Source organism: Oncorhynchus keta, chromosome 1 (genome assembly GCF_023373465.1).
Source record: "Oncorhynchus keta strain PuntledgeMale-10-30-2019 chromosome 1, Oket_V2, whole genome shotgun sequence".
Lineage (NCBI taxonomy): Eukaryota > Metazoa > Chordata > Actinopteri > Salmoniformes > Salmonidae > Oncorhynchus > Oncorhynchus keta.
The window spans coordinates 71,055,727-71,078,600 of record NC_068421.1 but is presented as its reverse complement, the minus strand read 5'-3'; the positions used below and the strand labels follow the sequence as shown (position 1 = coordinate 71,078,600).

General features: G+C 43.4%; 1 protein-coding gene across 1 annotated transcript in view; it reads left to right on the top strand.

Annotated features, from left to right (window-relative positions):
• Nucleotides 1-22,874, top strand: part of LOC118392472 (sec1 family domain-containing protein 2) — a 198,320-nt gene that overhangs the window by 144,868 nt on the left and 30,578 nt on the right. The window contains exon 6 of the mRNA XM_035784486.2: nt 2,133-2,278. Coding sequence (XP_035640379.1) covers nt 2,133-2,278 — 146 coding nt within the window. The remainder of the gene's footprint in view (nt 1-2,132; nt 2,279-22,874) is intronic.

The window sequence follows — 22,874 nt, the reverse complement described above, 5'->3', positions numbered from 1 at the left end:
GCTACCTCCGCCTTTGTGCAAGGAGGAGCAGGAGGATCACTGCCAGAGCCCTGCAAAATGACCTCCAGCAGACCACAAATGTGCATGTGTCTGCTCAAACGGTCAGAAACAGACTCCATGAGGGTGGTATGAGGGCCCGACGTCCACAGGTGAGGGTTGTGCTTACAGCCCAATACCGTGCAGGACGTTTGGCATTTGCCAGAGAACACCAAGATTGGCAAATTCGCCACTGGCGCCCTGTGCTCTTCACAGATGAAAGCAAATCTACCAAGACCTGGCCGTCCCTCTAAACTTTCAGCTCATACAAGGAGAAGACTGATCAGAGATGCAGCCAAGAGGCCCGTGATCACTCTGGATGAACTGCAGAGATCTACAGCTGAGGTGGGAGACTCTGTCCATAGGACAACAATCAGTCGTATATTGCACAAATCTGGCCTTTATGGAAGAGTGGCAAGAAGAAAGCCATTTCTTAAAGATATCCATAAAAGTGTCGTTTAAAGTTTGCCACAAGCCACCTGGGAGACACACCAAACATGTGGAAGAAGGTGCTCTGGTCAGATGAAACCAAAATTGAACTTTTTGGCAACAATGCAAAATGTTATGTTTGGCGTAAAAGCAACACAGCTCAACACCCTGAACACACCATCCCCACTGTCAAACATGGTGGTGGCAGCATCATGGTTTGGGCCTGCTTTTCTTCAGCAGGGACAGGGAAGATGGTTAAAATTGGTGGGAAGATGGATGGAGCCAAATACAGGACCATTCTGGAAGAAAACCTGATGGAGTCTGCAAAAGACCTGAGACTGGGACGGAGATTTGTCTTCCAACAAGACAATGATCCAAAACATAAAGCAAAATCTACAATGGAATGGTTCAAAAATAAACTTATCCAGGTGTTAGAATGGCCAAGTCAAAGTCCAGACCTGAATCCAATCGAGAATCTGTGGAAAGAACTGAAAACTGCTGTTCACAAATGCTCTCCATCCAACCTCACTGAGCTCGAGCTGTTTTGCAAGGAGGAATGGGAAAAAATGTCAGTCTCTCGATGTGCAAAACTGATAGAGACATACCCCAAGCGACTTACAGCTGTAATCGCAGCAAAAGGTGGCGCTACAAAGTATTAACTTAAGGGGGCCGAATACTTTCGCAAGGCACTGTGTATATATATATATATATATATACATACACACACACACACACACACACACACACACACACACACACACACACACACACACGATATGTAATGTTGTATTTAATCGGTTGGTCAGTATTTGTGTTCCTGATTAGGGAGGATACAGAAGCTTAGAGCCCCAGACTGAGAGTGATTGGTCAGTATGGTAGCAAAGTATTCCTTTTGATATGGAGGCTTTTGACTGAACTATAACCTCTCGGCTAGCAGCCTACATATGTAACGGTTCCATTAGGAGAAAACAACCCAGAGGATCTTATGTAAGTGTGCTGTTTGGCAGTGGTCCTGCTGTAGTCATCACTATGCACAATTATTCATCCCAGGTGTTGTCTCCCTGAGTGTCTGTCCTACTGATGTGGTTTCATGTTTGATTTTATGTATTTTATACTGTATCTCTTAATACCACGTGACCTTCTCATTAACCAACGACAACCACATTCCTTAGCAGGGAGAGAGAGACGTAGATGCCACTGTTACCTACCCCTAGCCAACAGCACTCCAACCTGGGCATGGAGAGCCTCCCCCACTGTCTGTCTGTCTCTCTCTGCCTCTGCCTCTCCCACCCTCTGTCTTCTTGGGTGTAGTATTGACCAAACTTTTTATTGGCCATGCACTTTTTGGAGATGGGGCCATATGAAATGTTGATTAGATATGAGGAGGACATTCTCTGGTAAACAAAGGGCCTTTTGTACTCTTTCTCCTGGTTTTTACCATGGTAGTCTAGTCCAATGTACAGGACACTGAGTTATTTAGGGCATGGGTTCTCAGACTTTTTGGGGCCATGATAGCAAATTCCACCTCATAATCAGAACACAACATTTTCTTCCCCAGGTACTTTTTTGAAATGGGGCAACATGAAATGAAATGTTGATTAGACGTGAGGAGGATATTCATTGGTAAATGTTTTGCTTTGTGTGTGTGTTTCTCTCTCTCTGTGTAGGGTGTGGAAGTATTGAAGGGCTCACCATGGAGAGGGCCCATACTGCTGTGGAGGGGGTGTTTGACACCCTCAGAGAGTTGAGCCACGCCCGAGACCACCTCAAACAGCTCAACTCCGTCTACACAGCCAGCGATGGAGTACACCAGGTCAGTCGTTCACTAACACACCTCAACAACGTCATTGGAACCAGGGATCCCAGTCCCTCTCCAACACACCTCCACAGCATCCTCCAGAACACATGACTATTTCCTAGTATCGAGTTTCTGTCTATGTTACTGCCCACGCCTATCTCCCTGTGTCTATTCATCTGTTCAACTATAGATAAATGTTCTGCTCATACGTACATATTGTATATCCATAGATCTCAGGCAGTTATTCTCCACTTTCTCCTCCCGTCTTTCATAGACACCCTAGTGGCAATGACATTGACGTCAGTCCCAGGTCGAATAGAAGACTTTGTCTTCTGCTCTTCCTTCCTCTCATCCTAGTCTTGCGTCAGAGCCACAGTCTTCTGAATGAATCTCTCACATCATTGTGTGCCAGCATGGCGCATTTTTCCTATGTAGCACACAGTCTTCCTCCTCTTTAGAGTGAGTTAGTGTGTGTTTGGAGGAGGGCACTGCAGGCAGGCAGGCACCTGCGAATGGCTTGGCTTTATCCTCTGGTTTCAGTAGGAAAAACAACAATGACTAAACAACACAAAAGAATAGCCAGATCGTTCCACTTCCACTGTCCTGAGCCTCTACTGTGATCTGAGAACTGATGAGGAAGGCATTGTGTTGACAGGGAACTGAATGATTAGATGTAGTGAATGGGTTCAATTCAAGGGGCTTTATTGACATGGGAAACATATGTTAACATTGCCAAAGCAAGTAAAGTAGATAATATAAAAAAGTGAAATAAATAATAAAAATGAACAGTAGACATTACACTCACAGAAGTTCCAAAATAATAAAGACATTACAAATGTCATATTATGTATATATACAGTGTTGTAACAATGTGCAAATAGGTCAAGTACAAAAGGTCAAATAAATAAACCTAAATATGGGTTGTATTTACAGAGGTGTTTGTTCTTCACTGGTTGCCCTTTTCTTGTGGCAACAGGTCACAAATCTTGCTGCTGTGATGGCACACTGTGGTATTTCACCCAGTAGATATTGGAGTTTATCAAAATCGGGTTTATTTTCTAATTCTTTGTGGATCTGTGTAATCTGAGGGAAATATGTGTCTCTAATATGGTCATACATTGGGCAGGAGGTTAGGAAGTGCAGCTCAGTTTCCACCTCATTTTGTGGGCAGTGTTCTCTTGAGAGCCAGGTCTGCCTACGGCGGCCTTTCTCAATAGCAAGGCTATGCTCACTGAGTCTGTACATAGTCAAAGCATTCCTTAAGTTTGGGTCAGTCACAGTGGTCAGGTATTCTGCCACTGGGTACTCTCTTTTTAGGGCCAAATAGCATTCTAGTTTGTTTGTTAATTACTAATTACACATTGAAAATAATTATCTCTTTGTTTTCTCATGATTTGGTTGGGTCTAATTGTGTTGCTGTCCTGGGGCTCTGTGGGGTCTGTTTGTGTTTGTGAACAGAGCCCCAGGACCAGCTTGCTTAGAGGACTCTCCAGGTTTATCTCTCTGTACGTAATGGCTTTGTTATGGAAGGTTTGGGAATCGCTTCCTTTAGATGGTTGTAGAATTTAACAGCTCTTTTCTAGATTTTGATAATTAGCGGGTATCGGCCTAATTCTGCTCTGCATGCATTATTTGGTGTTTTACGTTGTACACTAAGGATATTTTTGCAGAATTCTGCATGTAGATTCTCAATTTGGTCTTTGTTCCTATTTTGTGAATTATTGATTGGTGAGTGGACCCCAGACCTCACAACCATGAAGGGCAATGGGTTCTATTACTAATTCAAGTATTTTTAGCCAGATCCTAATTGGTATGTTGAATTTTATGTTCCTCTTGATGGCATAGAATGCCCTTCTTGCCTTGTCTCTCAAATCGTTCACAGCTTTTTGGAAGTTACCTGTGGCACTGATGTTTAGTCCAAAGTATGTATAGTTTTTTGTGTGCACTAGGGCAACGGTGTATAGATAGAATTTGTATTTGTGGTCCTGGCGACTGGACCTTTTTTGGAGCACCATTATTTTGGCCTTACTGAGATTTACTGTCAGGGCCCAGGTCTGACAAGGCCCAGGTCTGTCAGGGCCCAGGTCTGGCGGAATCTGTGCAGAAGATCTAGGTGCTGCTGTAGGCCCTCCTTGGTTGGCGATAGAAGCACCAGATCATCAGCAAACAGTAAACATTTGACTTCACATTCTAGTAGGGTGAGGCCGGGTGCTGCAGACTGTTCTCGTGCCCTCGCCAAATTCGTAGATATATATGTTGAAGAGGGTGTGGCTTAAGCTGCACCCCTGTCTCACCCCACGGCCCTGTGGGAAGAAATGTGTGTTTTTTGCAGATTTTAACTGCACACTTGTTGTTTGTGTACATGGATTTTAGAATGTCGTATGTTTTTCCCCCAACACCACTTTCCATCAATTTGTATAGCAGACCCTCATGCCAAATTGAGTCGAAGGCTTTTAGGAAATCAACAAAGTATGAGAAGAATTTGCCTTTGTTTTGGTTTGTTTGTTTGTCAATTAGGGGCACACCCTTATCTGATCTGTTGTACGATCATTTGGTAAAAAGCCCATTTGACATTTGCTCAGTACATTGTTTTCACTATCACACAGTAGTTATTGGGGTCAAATGTGTCTCCTCTTTTGTGGATTGTGGTGATCAGTCCTTGGTTCCAATAATTGGGGAAGATTCCAGAGCTGAGGTGGATGTTAAAAAAATGTAGTTTGGCCAATTGGAATTTGTTGTCGGTATATTGTATCATTTCATTGAGGTTACCATCAACACCACATGCCTTTTTGGGTTGGGGGGGGATTTATTTTGTCCGATAGTTCATTCAAGGTAATTGGAGAATCCAGATTTTGTATTTGATCATGTATATGTTTTTGCTGTTTGTTCTTTGTTATAGAGCCAAAATGATTGGAGAATTGGTTCACCTATACACCTCTATTTTGGATAGACATTTCATGTTGTTGTTGTTGTTGTTTGTTTAGTGTTTTCCATTTTTCCCAGAAGTGGTTAGAATTTATGGATTCTTCAATTACATTGAGCTATTTTTTATTTTTCCATAGTGTTTTTCTGTATTGTATTAGTGATTCACCATAGTGAAGGCGTAGACTCAGGTTTTCTGGGCCTCTATGTTTTTGGTTGGATAGGTTTCTCAATTTCTTTCTTAGGTTTTTGCATTCTTCATCAAAACATTTGTCATTGTTGTTCATCTTCTGGTTTTCTGTTTCAAATGTTTAGATTTGATAGGGAAGCTGAGAGGTCAAATATACTGTTAAGATTGTCTACTGCCAAGTTTACACCTTCCCTTTTACAGTGGAACATTTTGTCCAGGAAGTTGTCTAAAAGGGATTGCATTTGTTGTTGCCTAATTGTTTTTTGGTAGGTTCCACACTACATTCCTTCCATCTATAGCATTTCTTAATATTACTCAGTTCCTTTGGCTTTGATGCCTTATGAATGAGAATTTCTCTGCTCAAGTAGACTTTGCTGTGATCTGATAGGGGTGTCAGTGGGCTGACTGCGAATGTTCTGAGAGACTCTGGGATGAGGTCAGTGATAAAGTAGTCTACAATACTAGTGCCAAGAGATGAGCTATAGGTGTACCTACCGGACGAGTCCCCTCGAAGCCTACCATTGACTATGTACATACCCAGCGTGTGACAGCGCTGCAGGAGTTGTGACCCGTTTTTGTTGGTTATGTTGTCGTAGTTGTGCCTAGGGGGGCATATGGGGGTGGGAATGCTGTCACCTCCCGGCAGGTGTTTGTCCCCCTGTGTGCTGAGGGTGTCAGGTTCTTGTCCTGTTCTGGCATTTAGGTCGCTACAGACTAGAATATGTCCCTGGGCCTGAAAATGATTGATTTCCTCCTCCAGGATGGAGAAGCCAGGATGGAGAAGTATGGGGACTCTAGTAGGGGGTATATAGGTAGCACACAGGAGGACATTTTTCTCTGTTAAAATCATTTCCTTTTGAATTTCTTGCCAAATGTAAAATGTTCCTGTTTTGATTAATTTAATGGAGTGAGATAGGTCTGCTCTATACCAAATTAGCATACCCCCTTCCCTGTTTCACACCTGGTAGTTTGGTGGATGGGACTACCAGCTCTCTGTAACCTGGAGGGCAACCAGTGGGTCCGTCTCCTCTATACCATGTTTCTTGTAGGATGACAATGTCTGTATTTCCGATTTCTTTGATGAAGTCCAGGTTCCTGCTCTTTAGGCCAAAGGCAGATGACCTCAGGCCTGGGATATTCCAGGATGAGATAGTGAAGGCTTTGTGTTCCATAAAGTGTCCAATGTTGTTGGTCGTGTGGTTTGGTCTCAAACTAGTAAGTGTGAGCAGAGCCTGCTGAGCATCTGCTACATGCCATCGGCTTGGGCTAGTGTAAGAGTAGGGGTTGGGCCTGCTTGCCTCCTCACGGCCTGGGCGTATGTGTGACTTCCATGTTGAGGCCCTCTTTGCGGGGGTGGGGTGAATGGGGTGGGCAGGAGGGGCATAGGTCTGATCTGAGGGGGCCTAAATTGTGTGTGGGCATGGTTGACTTGGGGGGGTGTTGGTTGTGGTGGGGTTGTGGATATGGCTGATGGTGTTGTGGTCTGGATGTTGGTCCTCTCACCATGGGTCCTCTATGTGTAGGTCTGGGGGGGTGTCTATTGATCTGTTGCTCCTGTGTGAGGTGTTGGGGCTGCGTTTGAGAACGATGTCCCTGATCAAGTCCAGGGTGGAGTGGTGGGCCAGGTAAACATTTGGTTTTGAGGCACAGTCACGGGAAATAATTGCGTTTACCGACTGTATGGTAGCAGGGTGGAAGTCTTTTCGTGGTAGCAGGGTGGATATAACCACTTGTGTATTGGGGAAAGTAGAAGAAGCTTTTTCAATCACTCCCTTGAGTGCTGTGGCCACCCTTTCCTGCAGTGCTCTCAGGCCATTTGTGCCTGTGTGTATTATTATGTGGCTGGATGAACCTAGTTGGTTCTCAGACAGAAGGTCTATGGCGCGCTGGGTGTTTGGACACCAGAGTTTAGACACACTGTGCTTGGGAAAAAGTTTTATTTTTCTTGTATATATTTCCCATTTGAGTTCATAAGGAGTACTCTGCGGGGGTTGCCACCTCTCTAGTGGGTTGTTCTCTGTCACATGCCATCCCCCTCACCCTCTCCTCCAGCAGTCTGATCCTCTCCTCTAGTGCTCTGTTCTTCTCCTGCTCCTACTTTTCCTCCTGTTGAAGTTGTCTCACCACAGTCCAGAGTGCAGATATGTCTCTCTCTACCTCCATCTCTCCGGGTCTGGTTAAGGGGGTGTTGTTGTGCTGGACTGTTGTCTGGGTCTGTGCTGACTGGAGTGTAATCACCTGCTGTTCCAGCTCCACCTGCCTTACCTCCAGCTGGATAAATGTATCCTTCATTTCAATGAGGGAGTAGTACTCTGTGCTGGGAGGTTGACTTTCCGCTTGGGTTTGCTCGTCTGTGGGGTTATATAATGAAGAGGTCTGGTCTGACCCGCTCGGGGTGAGGGTATCCTTCTCAAGGGAGAGCTTCTCCTGCTGGGCAAATGATTTGATTAGGTGAACGTCCAGCTGAAACTGTTTGGGGTTGCCCATTACCAATACTGTTCCAGACTTATAGAGGTTTATATTAGCTGACCCAGAGACCTCATTGTCAAGTATCCTGAGTTTCCACCCCTCGGTAACACCCCGCTCTTAAGAGGGGTAGTGTGCTAATATAGCACTATGCCATGCCAGGGGATGGTTTGTGTGGAAGATGAAGTTACTGATGTTCCCATTTTAATAATAGTCAGCAAAAAGTGTCTCTTGGTTTTCCATATGGAGCTTCATCTTGTGCTCTTTTTGGGTCTTATCATTCTTTACATACACAGGGTACTGTATTTTAATTACCTCTGAACAGCAGGAGACTGCTTCTAAGGCCTCTCCATTTGGTTGGAGTAGACTGTTTGACTCTCTTGCCATTGTTGGGCTGAAGGGCTTTGACACCTCTCACTTGACACCTCAGTGCTAATTGAAGCTGTATCAAGCTTGGCCACCTTCATTTAGCATTCAGTCCTTATAAAGTAATGTCATGTATTTTTCTTCTTGGCTTTTGGAAATAAAATATAGCTTTAGACTAAACATTACTCACTCAGTTCCAGGTTGGATGGTGTTTTCAGGTTTCTGTTGTTTTCCAGAGGAGCATTTACTGTATAGCTTTGGAATAATGATCTTTGGTAGTGGTAAGCATTCCATGTGATTCTGTAATTCCGTCCAAAATCAGGTTGTAGGTTTTGAGTTTTGATTTGGAGCGAAGGTTATGTTGTAGTGGGTTGCATTATGTATATGTCCCTGACAAAAAAAAATCAAAGTTTATCTAACTCTAAATCTCTAAATCTTTTAAGAACATGCTGAAAAATGCAGGAGCTCATCTGCTCATTACCTCTCCTCTCAGTCACTCACTCACTCACTCACTCACTCTAGATAACCCTATCCTTAACTGTCAGAGTTATTGTCTAGATTGGATGATGTGACATAATGATGCCTCTCTTCTGAAAGGAACATTAGCCCAAGTAATTTAACAGAGTGCTACTGTGTAAAAGGGAAGGCATGTGAAGATTGCTTTTGAAAAGAGGTGGAAAGTAGTAGTAGTGGAAATTGTTTGGGCCACAATGGAAAGGGAATGGGAGATTCATGACCTTGGTATGCTGGGGTTTTCAACTGGCTCTCTTTTTCTTACACATGTTATGACCTGGGCCCAGTTTTCAAAAATTGGATTTCGCCTCTATGCATTTAATCGGATAGGATTAAATGCATCGAGCAGCGTTTCTTAAAGTAGTGACCTGTTAATGGTGGGTCACCACGGAAATGTATAATTATTACTGGAATTGATTTGGCCAAGTGCAACTGTGCTCTCTGTTCAGTGCGCTCTCTGTTCAGTGCGCTCTCTGTTCAGTGCGCTCTCTGTTCAGTGCGCTCTCTGCTTAGCAGCAGTCTTTGCCCAGTTTGGCAGCTGCGAGAGTGGGAGAGGGAGATGCCTGTGTGCTTCGCGGTTTACCAGATCTTTTTTTCTGCAGTCTTCCAAGAAGATTACTCCGTGACCCACACGCTGCAACGCTGTCGTTCAAGCCACTGACTTGTTATTCCCACTCGCCTTCGCTCACCGCTGTCATGAAATGGACTCATAGTAATCACCAGTTCTGACTGAGCTCAATCATCATGAAATGGACTCACGGTAATCACCAGTTCTGACTGAGCTCAATCATCATGAAATGGACTCATGGTAATCACCAGTTCTGACTGAGCTCAATCATCATGAAATGGACTCATAGTAATCACCAGTTCTGACTGAGCTCAATCATCAGGAAATGGACTCATGGTAATCACCAGTTCTGACTGAGCTCAATCATCATGAAATGGACTCATGGTAATCACCAGTTCTGACTGAGCTCAATCATCATGAAATGGACTCATGGTAATCACCAGTTCTGACTGAGCTCAATCATCATGAAATGGACTCATGGTAATCACCAGTTCTGACTGAGCTCAATCATCATGAAATGGACTCATGGTAATCACCAGTTCTGACTGAGCTCAATCATCATGAAATGGACTCATAGTAATCACCAGTTCTGACTGAGCTCAATCATCAGGAAATGGACTCATGGTAATCACCAGTTCTGACTGAGCTCAATCATCATGAAATGGACTCATGGTAATCACCAGTTCTGACTGAGCTCAATCATCATGAAATGGACTCATGGTAATCACCAGTTCTGACTGAGCTCAATCATCAGGAAATGGACTCATGGTAATCACCAGTTCTGACTGAGCTCAATCATCATGAAATGGACTCATGGTAATCACCAGTTCTGACTGAGCTCAATCATCATGAAATGGACTCATGGTAATCACCAGTTCTGACTGAGCTCAATCATCATGAAATGGACTCATGGTAATCACCAGTTCTGACTGAGCTCAATCATCATGAAATGGACTCACGGTAATCACCAGTTCTGACTGAGCTCAATCATCATGAAATGGACTCATGGTAATCACCAGTTCTGACTGAGCTCAATCATCATGAAATTGACTCATGGTAATCACCAGTTCTGACTGAGCTCAATCATCAGGAAATGGACTCATGGTAATCACCAGTTCTGACTGAGCTCAATCATCATGAAATGGACTCATGGTAATCACCAGTTCTGACTGAGCTCAATCATCAGGAAATGGACTCACGGTAATCACCAGTTCTGACTGAGCTCAATCATCAGGAAATGGACTCACGGTAATCACCAGTTCTGACTGAGCTCAATCATCATGAAATGGACTCACGGTAATCACCAGTTCTGACTGAGCTCAATCATCATGAAATGGACTCACGGTAATCACCAGTTCTGAATGAGCTCAATCATCATGAAATGGACTCACGGTAATCACCAGTTCTGACTGAGCTCAATCATCATGAAATGGACTCACGGTAATCACCAGTTCTGACTGAGCTCAATCATCATGAAATGGACTCATGGTAATCACCAGTTCTGACTGAGCTCAATCATCAGGAAATGGACTCATGGTAATCACCAGTTCTGACTGAGCTCAATCATCATGAAATGGACTCATGGTAATCACCAGTTCTGACTGAGCTCAATCATCATGAAATGGACTCATGGTAATCACCAGTTCTGACTGAGCTCAATCATCATGAAATGGACTCATGGTAATCACCAGTTCTGACTGAGCTCAATCATCATGAAATGGACTCATGGTAATCACCAGTTCTGACTGAGCTCAATCATCATGAAATGGACTCATAGTAATCACCAGTTCTGACTGAGCTCAATCATCAGGAAATGGACTCATGGTAATCACCAGTTCTGACTGAGCTCAATCATCATGAAATGGACTCATGGTAATCACCAGTTCTGACTGAGCTCAATCATCATGAAATGGACTCATGGTAATCACCAGTTCTGACTGAGCTCAATCATCAGGAAATGGACTCATGGTAATCACCAGTTCTGACTGAGTCAATCACCAGTTCTGACTGAGCTCAATCATCATGAAATGGACTCATGGTAATCACCAGTTCTGACTGAGCTCAATCATCATGAAATGGACTCATGGTAATCACCAGTTCTGACTGAGCTCAATCATCATGAAATGGACTCATAGTAATCACCAGTTCTGACTGAGCTCAATCATCATGAAATGGACTCATGGTAATCACCAGTTCTGACTGAGCTCAATCATCATGAAATGGACTCATGGTAATCACCAGTTCTGACTGAGCTCAATCATCATGAAATGGACTCATGGTAATCACCAGTTCTGACTGAGCTCAATCATCAGGAAATGGACTCATGGTAATCACCAGTTCTGACTGAGCTCAATCATCATGAAATGGACTCAAATCACCAGTTCTGACTGAGCTCAATCATCAGGAAATGGACTCACGGTAATCACCAGTTCTGACTGAGCTCAATCATCAGGAAATGGACTCACGGTAATCACCAGTTCTGACTGAGCTCAATCATCATGAAATGGACTCACGGTAATCACCAGTTCTGACTGAGCTCAATCATCATGAAATGGACTCACGGTAATCACCAGTTCTGAATGAGCTCAATCATCATGAAATGGACTCACGGTAATCACCAGTTCTGACTGAGCTCAATCATCATGAAATGGACTCACGGTAATCACCAGTTCTGACTGAGCTCAATCATCATGAAATGGACTCACGGTAATCACCAGTTCTGACTGAGCTCAATCATCATGAAATGGACTCACGGTAATCACCAGTTCTGACTGAGCTCAATCATCATGAAATGGACTCACGGTAATCACCAGTTCTGAATGAGCTCAATCATCATGAAATGGACTCACGGTAATCACCAGTTCTGACTGAGCTCAATCATCATGAAATGGACTCACGGTAATCACCAGTTCTGAATGAGCTCAATCATCATGAAATGGACTCACGGTAATCACCAGTTCTGACTGAGCTCAATCATCATGAAATGGACTCACGGTAATCACCAGTTCTGACTGAGCTCAATCATCATGAAATGGACTCACGGTAATCACCAGTTCTGACTGAGCTCAATCATCATGAAATGGACTCACGGTAATCACCAGTTCTGACTGAGCTCAATCATCATGAAATGGACTCACGGTAATCACCAGTTCTGAATGAGCTCAATCATCATGAAATGGACTCACGGTAATCACCAGTTCCTACTGAGCTCAATCATCATGAAATGGACTCACGGTAATCACCAGTTCTGACTGAGCTCAATCATCATGAAATGGACTCACGGTAATCACCAGTTCTGAATGAGCTCAATCATCATGAATCACCAGTTCCGGTAATCACCAGTTCCGACTGAGCTCAATCATCATGAAATGGACTCACGGTAATTAATCACCAGTTCTGACTGAGCTCAATCATCATGAAATGGACTCACGGTAATTAATCACCAGTTCTGACTGAGCTCAATCATCATGAAATGGACTCACGGTAATCACCAGTTCTGACTGAGCTCAATCATCATGAAATGGACTCACGGTAATCACCAGTTCTGACTGAGCTCAATCATCATGAAATGGACTCACGGTAATCACCAGTTCTGACTGAGCTCAATCATCATGAAATGGACTCACGGTAATCACCAGTTCTGACTGAGCTCAATCATCATGAAATGGACTCACGGTAATCACCAGTTCTGATTGAGCTCAATCATCATGAAATGGACTCACGGTAATCACCAGTTCTGACTGAGCTCAATCATCATGAAATGGACTCACGGTAATCACCAGTTCTGACTGAGCTCAATCATCATGAAATGGACTCACGGTAATCACCAGTTCTGAATGAGCTCAATCATCATGAAATCACCAGTTAATTAATCACCAGTTCTGACTGAGCTCAATCATCATGAAATGGACTCACGGTAATTAATCACCAGTTCTGACTGAGCTCAATCATCATGAAATGGACTCACGGTAATTAATCACCAGTTCCGACTGAGCTCAATCATCATGAAATGGACTCACGGTAATTAATCACCAGTTCTGACTGAGCTCAATCATCATGAAATGGACTCATAGTAATCACCAGTTCTGACTGAGCTCAATCATCAGGAAATGGACTCATGGTAATCACCAGTTCTGACTGAGCTCAATCATCATGAAATGGACTCACGGTAATCACCAGTTCTGACTGAGCTCAATCATCAGGAAATGGACTCATGGTAATCACCAGTTCTGACTGAGCTCAATCATCATGAATCACCAGTTCCGGTAATCACCAGTTCCGACTGAGCTCAATCATCATGAAATGGACTCACGGTAATTAATCACCAGTTCCGACTGAGCTCAATCATCATGAAATGGACTCACGGTAATTAATCACCAGTTCTGACTGAGCTCAATCATCATGAAATGGACTCACGGTAATCACCAGTTCTGACTGAGCTCAATCATCATGAAATGGACTCACGGTAATCACCAGTTCTGACTGAGCTCAATCATCATGAAATGGACTCACGGTAATCACCAGTTCTGACTGAGCTCAATCATCATGAAATGGACTCACGGTAATCACCAGTTCTGACTGAGCTCAATCATCATGAAATGGACTCACGGTAATCACCAGTTCTGACTGAGCTCAATCATCATGAAATGGACTCACGGTAATCACCAGTTCTGACTGAGCTCAATCATCATGAAATGGACTCACGGTAATCACCAGTTCTGACTGAGCTCAATCATCATGAAATGGACTCACGGTAATCACCAGTTCTGAATGAGCTCAATCATCATGAATCACCAGTTCCGGTAATCACCAGTTCCGACTGAGCTCAATCATCATGAAATGGACTCACGGTAATTAATCACCAGTTCTGACTGAGCTCAATCATCATGAAATGGACTCACGGTAATTAATCACCAGTTCTGACTGAGCTCAATCATCATGAAATGGACTCACGGTAATTAATCACCAGTTCCGACTGAGCTCAATCATCATGAAATGGACTCACGGTAATTAATCACCAGTTCTGACTGAGCTCAATCATCATGAAATGGACTCATAGTAATCACCAGTTCTGACTGAGCTCAATCATCAGGAAATGGACTCATGGTAATCACCAGTTCTGACTGAGCTCAATCATCATGAAATGGACTCACGGTAATCACCAGTTCTGACTGAGCTCAATCATCAGGAAATGGACTCATGGTAATCACCAGTTCTGACTGAGCTCAATCATCATGAATCACCAGTTCCGGTAATCACCAGTTCCGACTGAGCTCAATCATCATGAAATGGACTCACGGTAATTAATCACCAGTTCCGACTGAGCTCAATCATCATGAAATGGACTCACGGTAATTAATCACCAGTTCTGACTGAGCTCAATCATCATGAAATGGACTCACGGTAATCACCAGTTCTGACTGAGCTCAATCATCATGAAATGGACTCACGGTAATCACCAGTTCTGACTGAGCTCAATCATCATGAAATGGACTCACGGTAATCACCAGTTCTGACTGAGCTCAATCATCATGAAATGGACTCATGGTAATCACCAGTTCTGACTGAGCTCAATCATCATGAAATGGACTCATGGTAATCACCAGTTCTGACTGAGCTCAATCATCAGGAAATGGACTCATGGTAATCACCAGTTCTGACTGAGCTCAATCATCATGAAATGGACTCATGGTAATCACCAGTTCTGACTGAGCTCAATCATCAGGAAATGGACTCACGGTAATCACCAGTTCTGACTGAGCTCAATCATCAGGAAATGGACTCACGGTAATCACCAGTTCTGACTGAGCTCAATCATCATGAAATGGACTCACGGTAATCACCAGTTCTGACTGAGCTCAATCATCATGAAATGGACTCACGGTAATCACCAGTTCTGAATGAGCTCAATCATCATGAAATGGACTCACGGTAATCACCAGTTCTGACTGAGCTCAATCATCATGAAATGGACTCACGGTAATCACCAGTTCTGACTGAGCTCAATCATCATGAAATGGACTCACGGTAATCACCAGTTCTGACTGAGCTCAATCATCATGAAATGGACTCACGGTAATCACCAGTTCTGACTGAGCTCAATCATCATGAAATGGACTCACGGTAATCACCAGTTCTGAATGAGCTCAATCATCATGAAATGGACTCACGGTAATCACCAGTTCTGACTGAGCTCAATCATCATGAAATGGACTCACGGTAATCACCAGTTCTGAATGAGCTCAATCATCATGAAATGGACTCACGGTAATCACCAGTTCTGACTGAGCTCAATCATCATGAAATGGACTCACGGTAATCACCAGTTCTGACTGAGCTCAATCATCATGAAATGGACTCACGGTAATCACCAGTTCTGACTGAGCTCAATCATCATGAAATGGACTCACGGTAATCACCAGTTCTGACTGAGCTCAATCATCATGAAATGGACTCACGGTAATCACCAGTTCTGAATGAGCTCAATCATCATGAAATGGACTCACGGTAATCACCAGTTCCTACTGAGCTCAATCATCATGAAATGGACTCACGGTAATCACCAGTTCTGACTGAGCTCAATCATCATGAAATGGACTCACGGTAATCACCAGTTCTGAATGAGCTCAATCATCATGAATCACCAGTTCCGGTAATCACCAGTTCCGACTGAGCTCAATCATCATGAAATGGACTCACGGTAATTAATCACCAGTTCTGACTGAGCTCAATCATCATGAAATGGACTCACGGTAATTAATCACCAGTTCTGACTGAGCTCAATCATCATGAAATGGACTCACGGTAATCACCAGTTCTGACTGAGCTCAATCATCATGAAATGGACTCACGGTAATCACCAGTTCTGACTGAGCTCAATCATCATGAAATGGACTCACGGTAATCACCAGTTCTGACTGAGCTCAATCATCATGAAATGGACTCACGGTAATCACCAATTCTGACTGAGCTCAATCATCATGAAATGGACTCACGGTAAATAATCACCAGTTCTGACTGAGCTCAATCATCATGAAATGGACTCATGGTAATCACCAGTTCTGACTGAGCTCAATCATCATGAAATGGACTCATAGTAATCACCAGTTCTGACTGAGCTCAATCATCATGAAATGGACTCATGGTAATCACCAGTTCTGACTGAGCTCAATCATCATGAAATGGACTCATGGTAATCACCAGTTCTGACTGAGCTCAATCATCAGGAAATGGACTCACGGTAATCACCAGTTCTGACTGAGCTCAATCATCATGACATGGACTCATGGTAATCACCAGTTCTGACTGAGCTCAATCATCAGGAAATGGACTCATGGTAATCACCAGTTCTGACTGAGCTCAATCATCATGAAATAGACTCACGGTAATCACCAGTTCTGACTGAGCTCAATCATCAGGAAATGGACTCATGGTAATCACCAGTTCTGACTGAGCTCAATCATCATGAAATGGACTCACGGTAATCACCAGTTCTGACTGAGCTCAATCATCAGGAAATGGACTCATGGTAATCACCAGTTCTGACTGAGCTCAATCATCATGAATCACCAGTTCCGGTAATCACCAGTTCCGACTGAGCTCAATCATCATGAAATGGACTCACGGTAATTAATCACCAGTTCTGACTGAGCTCAATCATCATGAAATGGACTCACGGTAATTAATCACCAGTTCTGACTGAGCTCAATCATCATGAAATGGACTCACGGTAATCACCAGTTCTGACTGAGCTCAATCATCATGAAATGGACTCACGGTAATCACCAGTTCTGACTGAGCTCAATCATCATGAAATGGACTCACGGTAATCACCAGTTCTGACTGAGCTCAATCATCATGAAATGGACTCACGGTAATCACCAATTCTGACTGAGCTCAATCATCATGAAATGGACTCACGGTAATCACCAATTCTGACTGAGCTCAATCATCATGAAATGGACTCACGGTAAATAATCACCAGTTCTGACTGAGCTCAATCATCATGAAATGGACTCACGGTAATCACCAGTTCTGACTGAGCTCAATCATCATGAAATGGACTCACGGTAATCACCAGTTCTGACTGAGCTCAATCATCATGAAATGGACTCACGGTAATCACCAGTTCTGACTGAGCTCAATCATCATGAAATGGACTCACGGTAATCACCAGTTCTGACTGAGCTCAATCATCATGAAATGGACTCACGGTAATCACCAGTTCTGACTGAGCTCAATCATCATGAAATGGACTCACGGTAATCACCAGTTCTGAATGAGCTCAATCATCATGAATCACCAGTTCCGGTAATCACCAGTTCCGACTGAGCTCAATCATCATGAAATGGACTCACGGTAATTAATCACCAGTTCTGACTGAGCTCAATCATCATGAAATGGACTCACGGTAATTAATCACCAGTTCTGACTGAGCTCAATCATCATGAAATGGACTCACGGTAATCACCAGTTCTGACTGAGCTCAATCATCATGAAATGGACTCACGGTAATCACCAGTTCTGACTGAGCTCAATCATCATGAAATGGACTCACGGTAATCACCAGTTCTGACTGAGCTCAATCATCATGAAATGGACTCACGGTAATCACCAGTTCTGAATGAGCTCAATCATCATGAAATGGACTCACGGTAATCACCAGTTCTGACTGAGCTCAATCATCATGAAATGGACTCACGGTAATCACCAGTTCTGACTGAGCTCAATCATCATGAAATGGACTCACGGTAATCACCAGTTCTGACTGAGCTCAATCATCATGAAATGGACTCACGGTAATCACCAGTTCTGACTGAGCTCAATCATCATGAAATGGACTCACGGTAATCACCAGTTCTGACTGAGCTCAATCATCATGAAATGGACTCACGGTAATCACCAGTTCTGAATGAGCTCAATCATCATGAAATGGACTCACGGTAATCACCAGTTCCTACTGAGCTCAATCATCATGAAATGGACTCACGGTAATCACCAGTTCTGACTGAGCTCAATCATCATGAAATGGACTCACGGTAATCACCAGTTCTGAATGAGCTCAATCATCATGAATCACCAGTTCCGGTAATCACCAGTTCACCAGACTGAGCTCAATCATCATGAAATGGACTCACGGTAATTAATCACCAGTTCTGACTGAGCTCAATCATCATGAAATGGACTCACGGTAATTAATCACCAGTTCTGACTGAGCTCAATCATCATGAAATGGACTCACGGTAATCACCAGTTCTGACTGAGCTCAATCATCATGAAATGGACTCACGGTAATCACCAGTTCTGACTGAGCTCAATCATCATGAAATGGACTCACGGTAATCACCAGTTCTGACTGAGCTCAATCATCATGAAATGGACTCACGGTAATCACCAGTTCTGACTGAGCTCAATCATCATGAAATGGACTCACGGTAATCACCAGTTCTGACTGAGCTCAATCATCATGAAATGGACTCACGGTAATCACCAGTTCTGACTGAGCTCAATCATCATGAAATGGACTCACGGTAATCACCAGTTCTGAATGAGCTCAATCATCATGAATCACCAGTTCACGGTAATCACCAGTTCCGACTGAGCTCAATCATCATGAAATGGACTCACGGTAATTAATCACCAGTTCTGACTGAGCTCAATCATCATGAAATGGACTCACGGTAATTAATCACCAGTTCTGACTGAGCTCAATCATCATGAAATGGACTCACGGTAATTAATCACCAGTTCCGACTGAGCTCAATCATCATGAAATGGACTCACGGTAATTAATCACCAGTTCTGACTGAGCTCAATCATCATGAAATGGACTCATAGTAATCACCAGTTCTGACTGAGCTCAATCATCAGGAAATGGACTCATGGTAATCACCAGTTCTGACTGAGCTCAATCATCATGAAATGGACTCACGGTAATCACCAGTTCTGACTGAGCTCAATCATCAGGAAATGGACTCATGGTAATCACCAGTTCTGACTGAGCTCAATCATCATGAATCACCAGTTCCGGTAATCACCAGTTCCGACTGAGCTCAATCATCATGAAATGGACTCACGGTAATTAATCACCAGTTCCGACTGAGCTCAATCATCATGAAATGGACTCACGGTAATTAATCACCAGTTCTGACTGAGCTCAATCATCATGAAATGGACTCACGGTAATCACCAGTTCTGACTGAGCTCAATCATCATGAAATGGACTCACGGTAATCACCAGTTCTGACTGAGCTCAATCATCATGAAATGGACTCACGGTAATCACCAGTTCTGACTGAGCTCAATCATCATGAAATGGACTCATGGTAATCACCAGTTCTGACTGAGCTCAATCATCATGAAATGGACTCATGGTAATCACCAGTTCTGACTGAGCTCAATCATCAGGAAATGGACTCATGGTAATCACCAGTTCTGACTGAGCTCAATCATCATGAAATGGACTCATGGTAATCACCAGTTCTGACTGAGCTCAATCATCAGGAAATGGACTCACGGTAATCACCAGTTCTGACTGAGCTCAATCATCAGAAATGGACTCACGGTAATCACCAGTTCTGACTGAGCTCAATCATCATGAAATGGACTCACGGTAATCACCAGTTCTGACTGAGCTCAATCATCATGAAATGGACTCACGGTAATCACCAGTTCTGAATGAGCTCAATCATCATGAAATGGACTCACGGTAATCACCAGTTCTGACTGAGCTCAATCATCATGAAATGGACTCACGGTAATCACCAGTTCTGACTGAGCTCAATCATCATGAAATGGACTCACGGTAATCACCAGTTCTGACTGAGCTCAATCATCATGAAATGGACTCACACCAGGTAATCACCAGTTCTGACTGAGCTCAATCATCATGAAATGGACTCACGGTAATCACCAGTTCTGAATGAGCTCAATCATCATGAAATGGACTCACGGTAATCACCAGTTCTGACTGAGCTCAATCATCATGAAATGGACTCACGGTAATCACCAGTTCTGAATGAGCTCAATCATCATGAAATGGACTCACGGTAATCACCAGTTCTGACTGAGCTCAATCATCATGAAATGGACTCACGGTAATCACCAGTTCTGACTGAGCTCAATCATCATGAAATGGACTCACGGTAATCACCAGTTCTGACTGAGCTCAATCATCATGAAATGGACTCACGGTAATCACCAGTTCTGACTGAGCTCAATCATCATGAAATGGACTCACGGTAATCACCAGTTCTGAATGAGCTCAATCATCATGAAATGGACTCACGGTAATCACCAGTTCTGACTGAGCTCAATCATCATGAAATGGACTCACGGTAATCACCAGTTCTGACTGAGCTCAATCATCATGAAATGGACTCACGGTAATCACCAGTTCTGAATGAGCTCAATCATCATGAAATGGACCAGTTCACGGTAATCACCAGTTCCTACTGAGCTCAATCATCATGAAATGGACTCACGGTAATCACCAGTTCTGACTGAGCTCAATCATCATGAAATGGACTCACGGTAATTAATCACCAGTTCTGACTGAGCTCAATCATCATGAAATGGACTCACGGTAATCACCAGTTCTGACTGAGCTCAATCATCATGAAATGGACTCACGGTAATCACCAGTTCTGACTGAGCTCAATCATCATGAAATGGACTCACGGTAATCACCAGTTCTGACTGAGCTCAATCATCATGAAATGGACTCACGGTAATCACCAGTTCTGACTGAGCTCAATCATCATGAAATGGACTCACGGTAAATAATCACCAGTTCTGACTGAGCTCAATCATCATGAAATGGACTCATGGTAATCACCAGTTCTGACTGAGCTCAATCATCATGAAATGGACTCATAGTAATCACCAGTTCTGACTGAGCTCAATCATCATGAAATGGACTCATGGTAATCACCAGTTCTGACTGAGCTCAATCATCATGAAATGGACTCATGGTAATCACCAGTTCTGACTGAGCTCAATCATCAGGAAATGGACTCACGGTAATCACCAGTTCTGACTGAGCTCAATCATCATGACATGGACTCATGGTAATCACCAGTTCTGACTGAGCTCAATCATCAGGAAATGGACTCATGGTAATCACCAGTTCTGACTGAGCTCAATCATCATGAAATAGACTCACGGTAATCACCAGTTCTGACTGAGCTCAATCATCAGGAAATGGACTCATGGTAATCACCAGTTCTGACTGAGCTCAATCATCATGAAATGGACTCACGGTAATCACCAGTTCTGACTGAGCTCAATCATCAGGAAATGGACTCATGGTAATCACCAGTTCTGACTGAGCTCAATCATCATGAATCACCAGTTCCGGTAATCACCAGTTCCGACTGAGCTCAATCATCATGAAATGGACTCACGGTAATTAATCACCAGTTCTGACTGAGCTCAATCATCATGAAATGGACTCACGGTAATTAATCACCAGTTCTGACTGAGCTCAATCATCATGAAATGGACTCACGGTAATCACCAGTTCTGACTGAGCTCAATCATCATGAAATGGACTCACGGTAATCACCAGTTCTGACTGAGCTCAATCATCATGAAATGGACTCACGGTAATCACCAGTTCTGACTGAGCTCAATCATCATGAAATGGACTCACGGTAATCACCAATTCTGACTGAGCTCAATCATCATGAAATGGACTCACGGTAATCACCAATTCTGACTGAGCTCAATCATCATGAAATGGACTCACGGTAAATAATCACCAGTTCTGACTGAGCTCAATCATCATGAAATGGACTCACGGTAATCACCAGTTCTGACTGAGCTCAATCATCATGAAATGGACTCACGGTAATCACCAGTTCTGACTGAGCTCAATCATCATGAAATGGACTCACGGTAATCACCAGTTCTGACTGAGCTCAATCATCATGAAATGGACTCACGGTAATCACCAGTTCTGACTGAGCTCAATCATCATGAAATGGACTCACGGTAATCACCAGTTCTGACTGAGCTCAATCATCATGAAATGGACTCACGGTAATCACCAGTTCTGAATGAGCTCAATCATCATGAATCACCAGTTCCGGTAATCACCAGTTCCGACTGAGCTCAATCATCATGAAATGGACTCACGGTAATTAATCACCAGTTCTGACTGAGCTCAATCATCATGAAATGGACTCACGGTAATTAATCACCAGTTCTGACTGAGCTCAATCATCATGAAATGGACTCACGGTAATTAATCACCAGTTCCGACTGAGCTCAATCATCATGAAATGGACTCACGGTAATTAATCACCAGTTCTGACTGAGCTCAATCATCATGAAATGGACTCATAGTAATCACCAGTTCTGACTGAGCTCAATCATCAGGAAATGGACTCATGGTAATCACCAGTTCTGACTGAGCTCAATCATCATGAAATGGACTCACGGTAATCACCAGTTCTGACTGAGCTCAATCATCAGGAAATGGACTCATGGTAATCACCAGTTCTGACTGAGCTCAATCATCATGAATCACCAGTTCCGGTAATCACCAGTTCCGACTGAGCTCAATCATCATGAAATGGACTCAC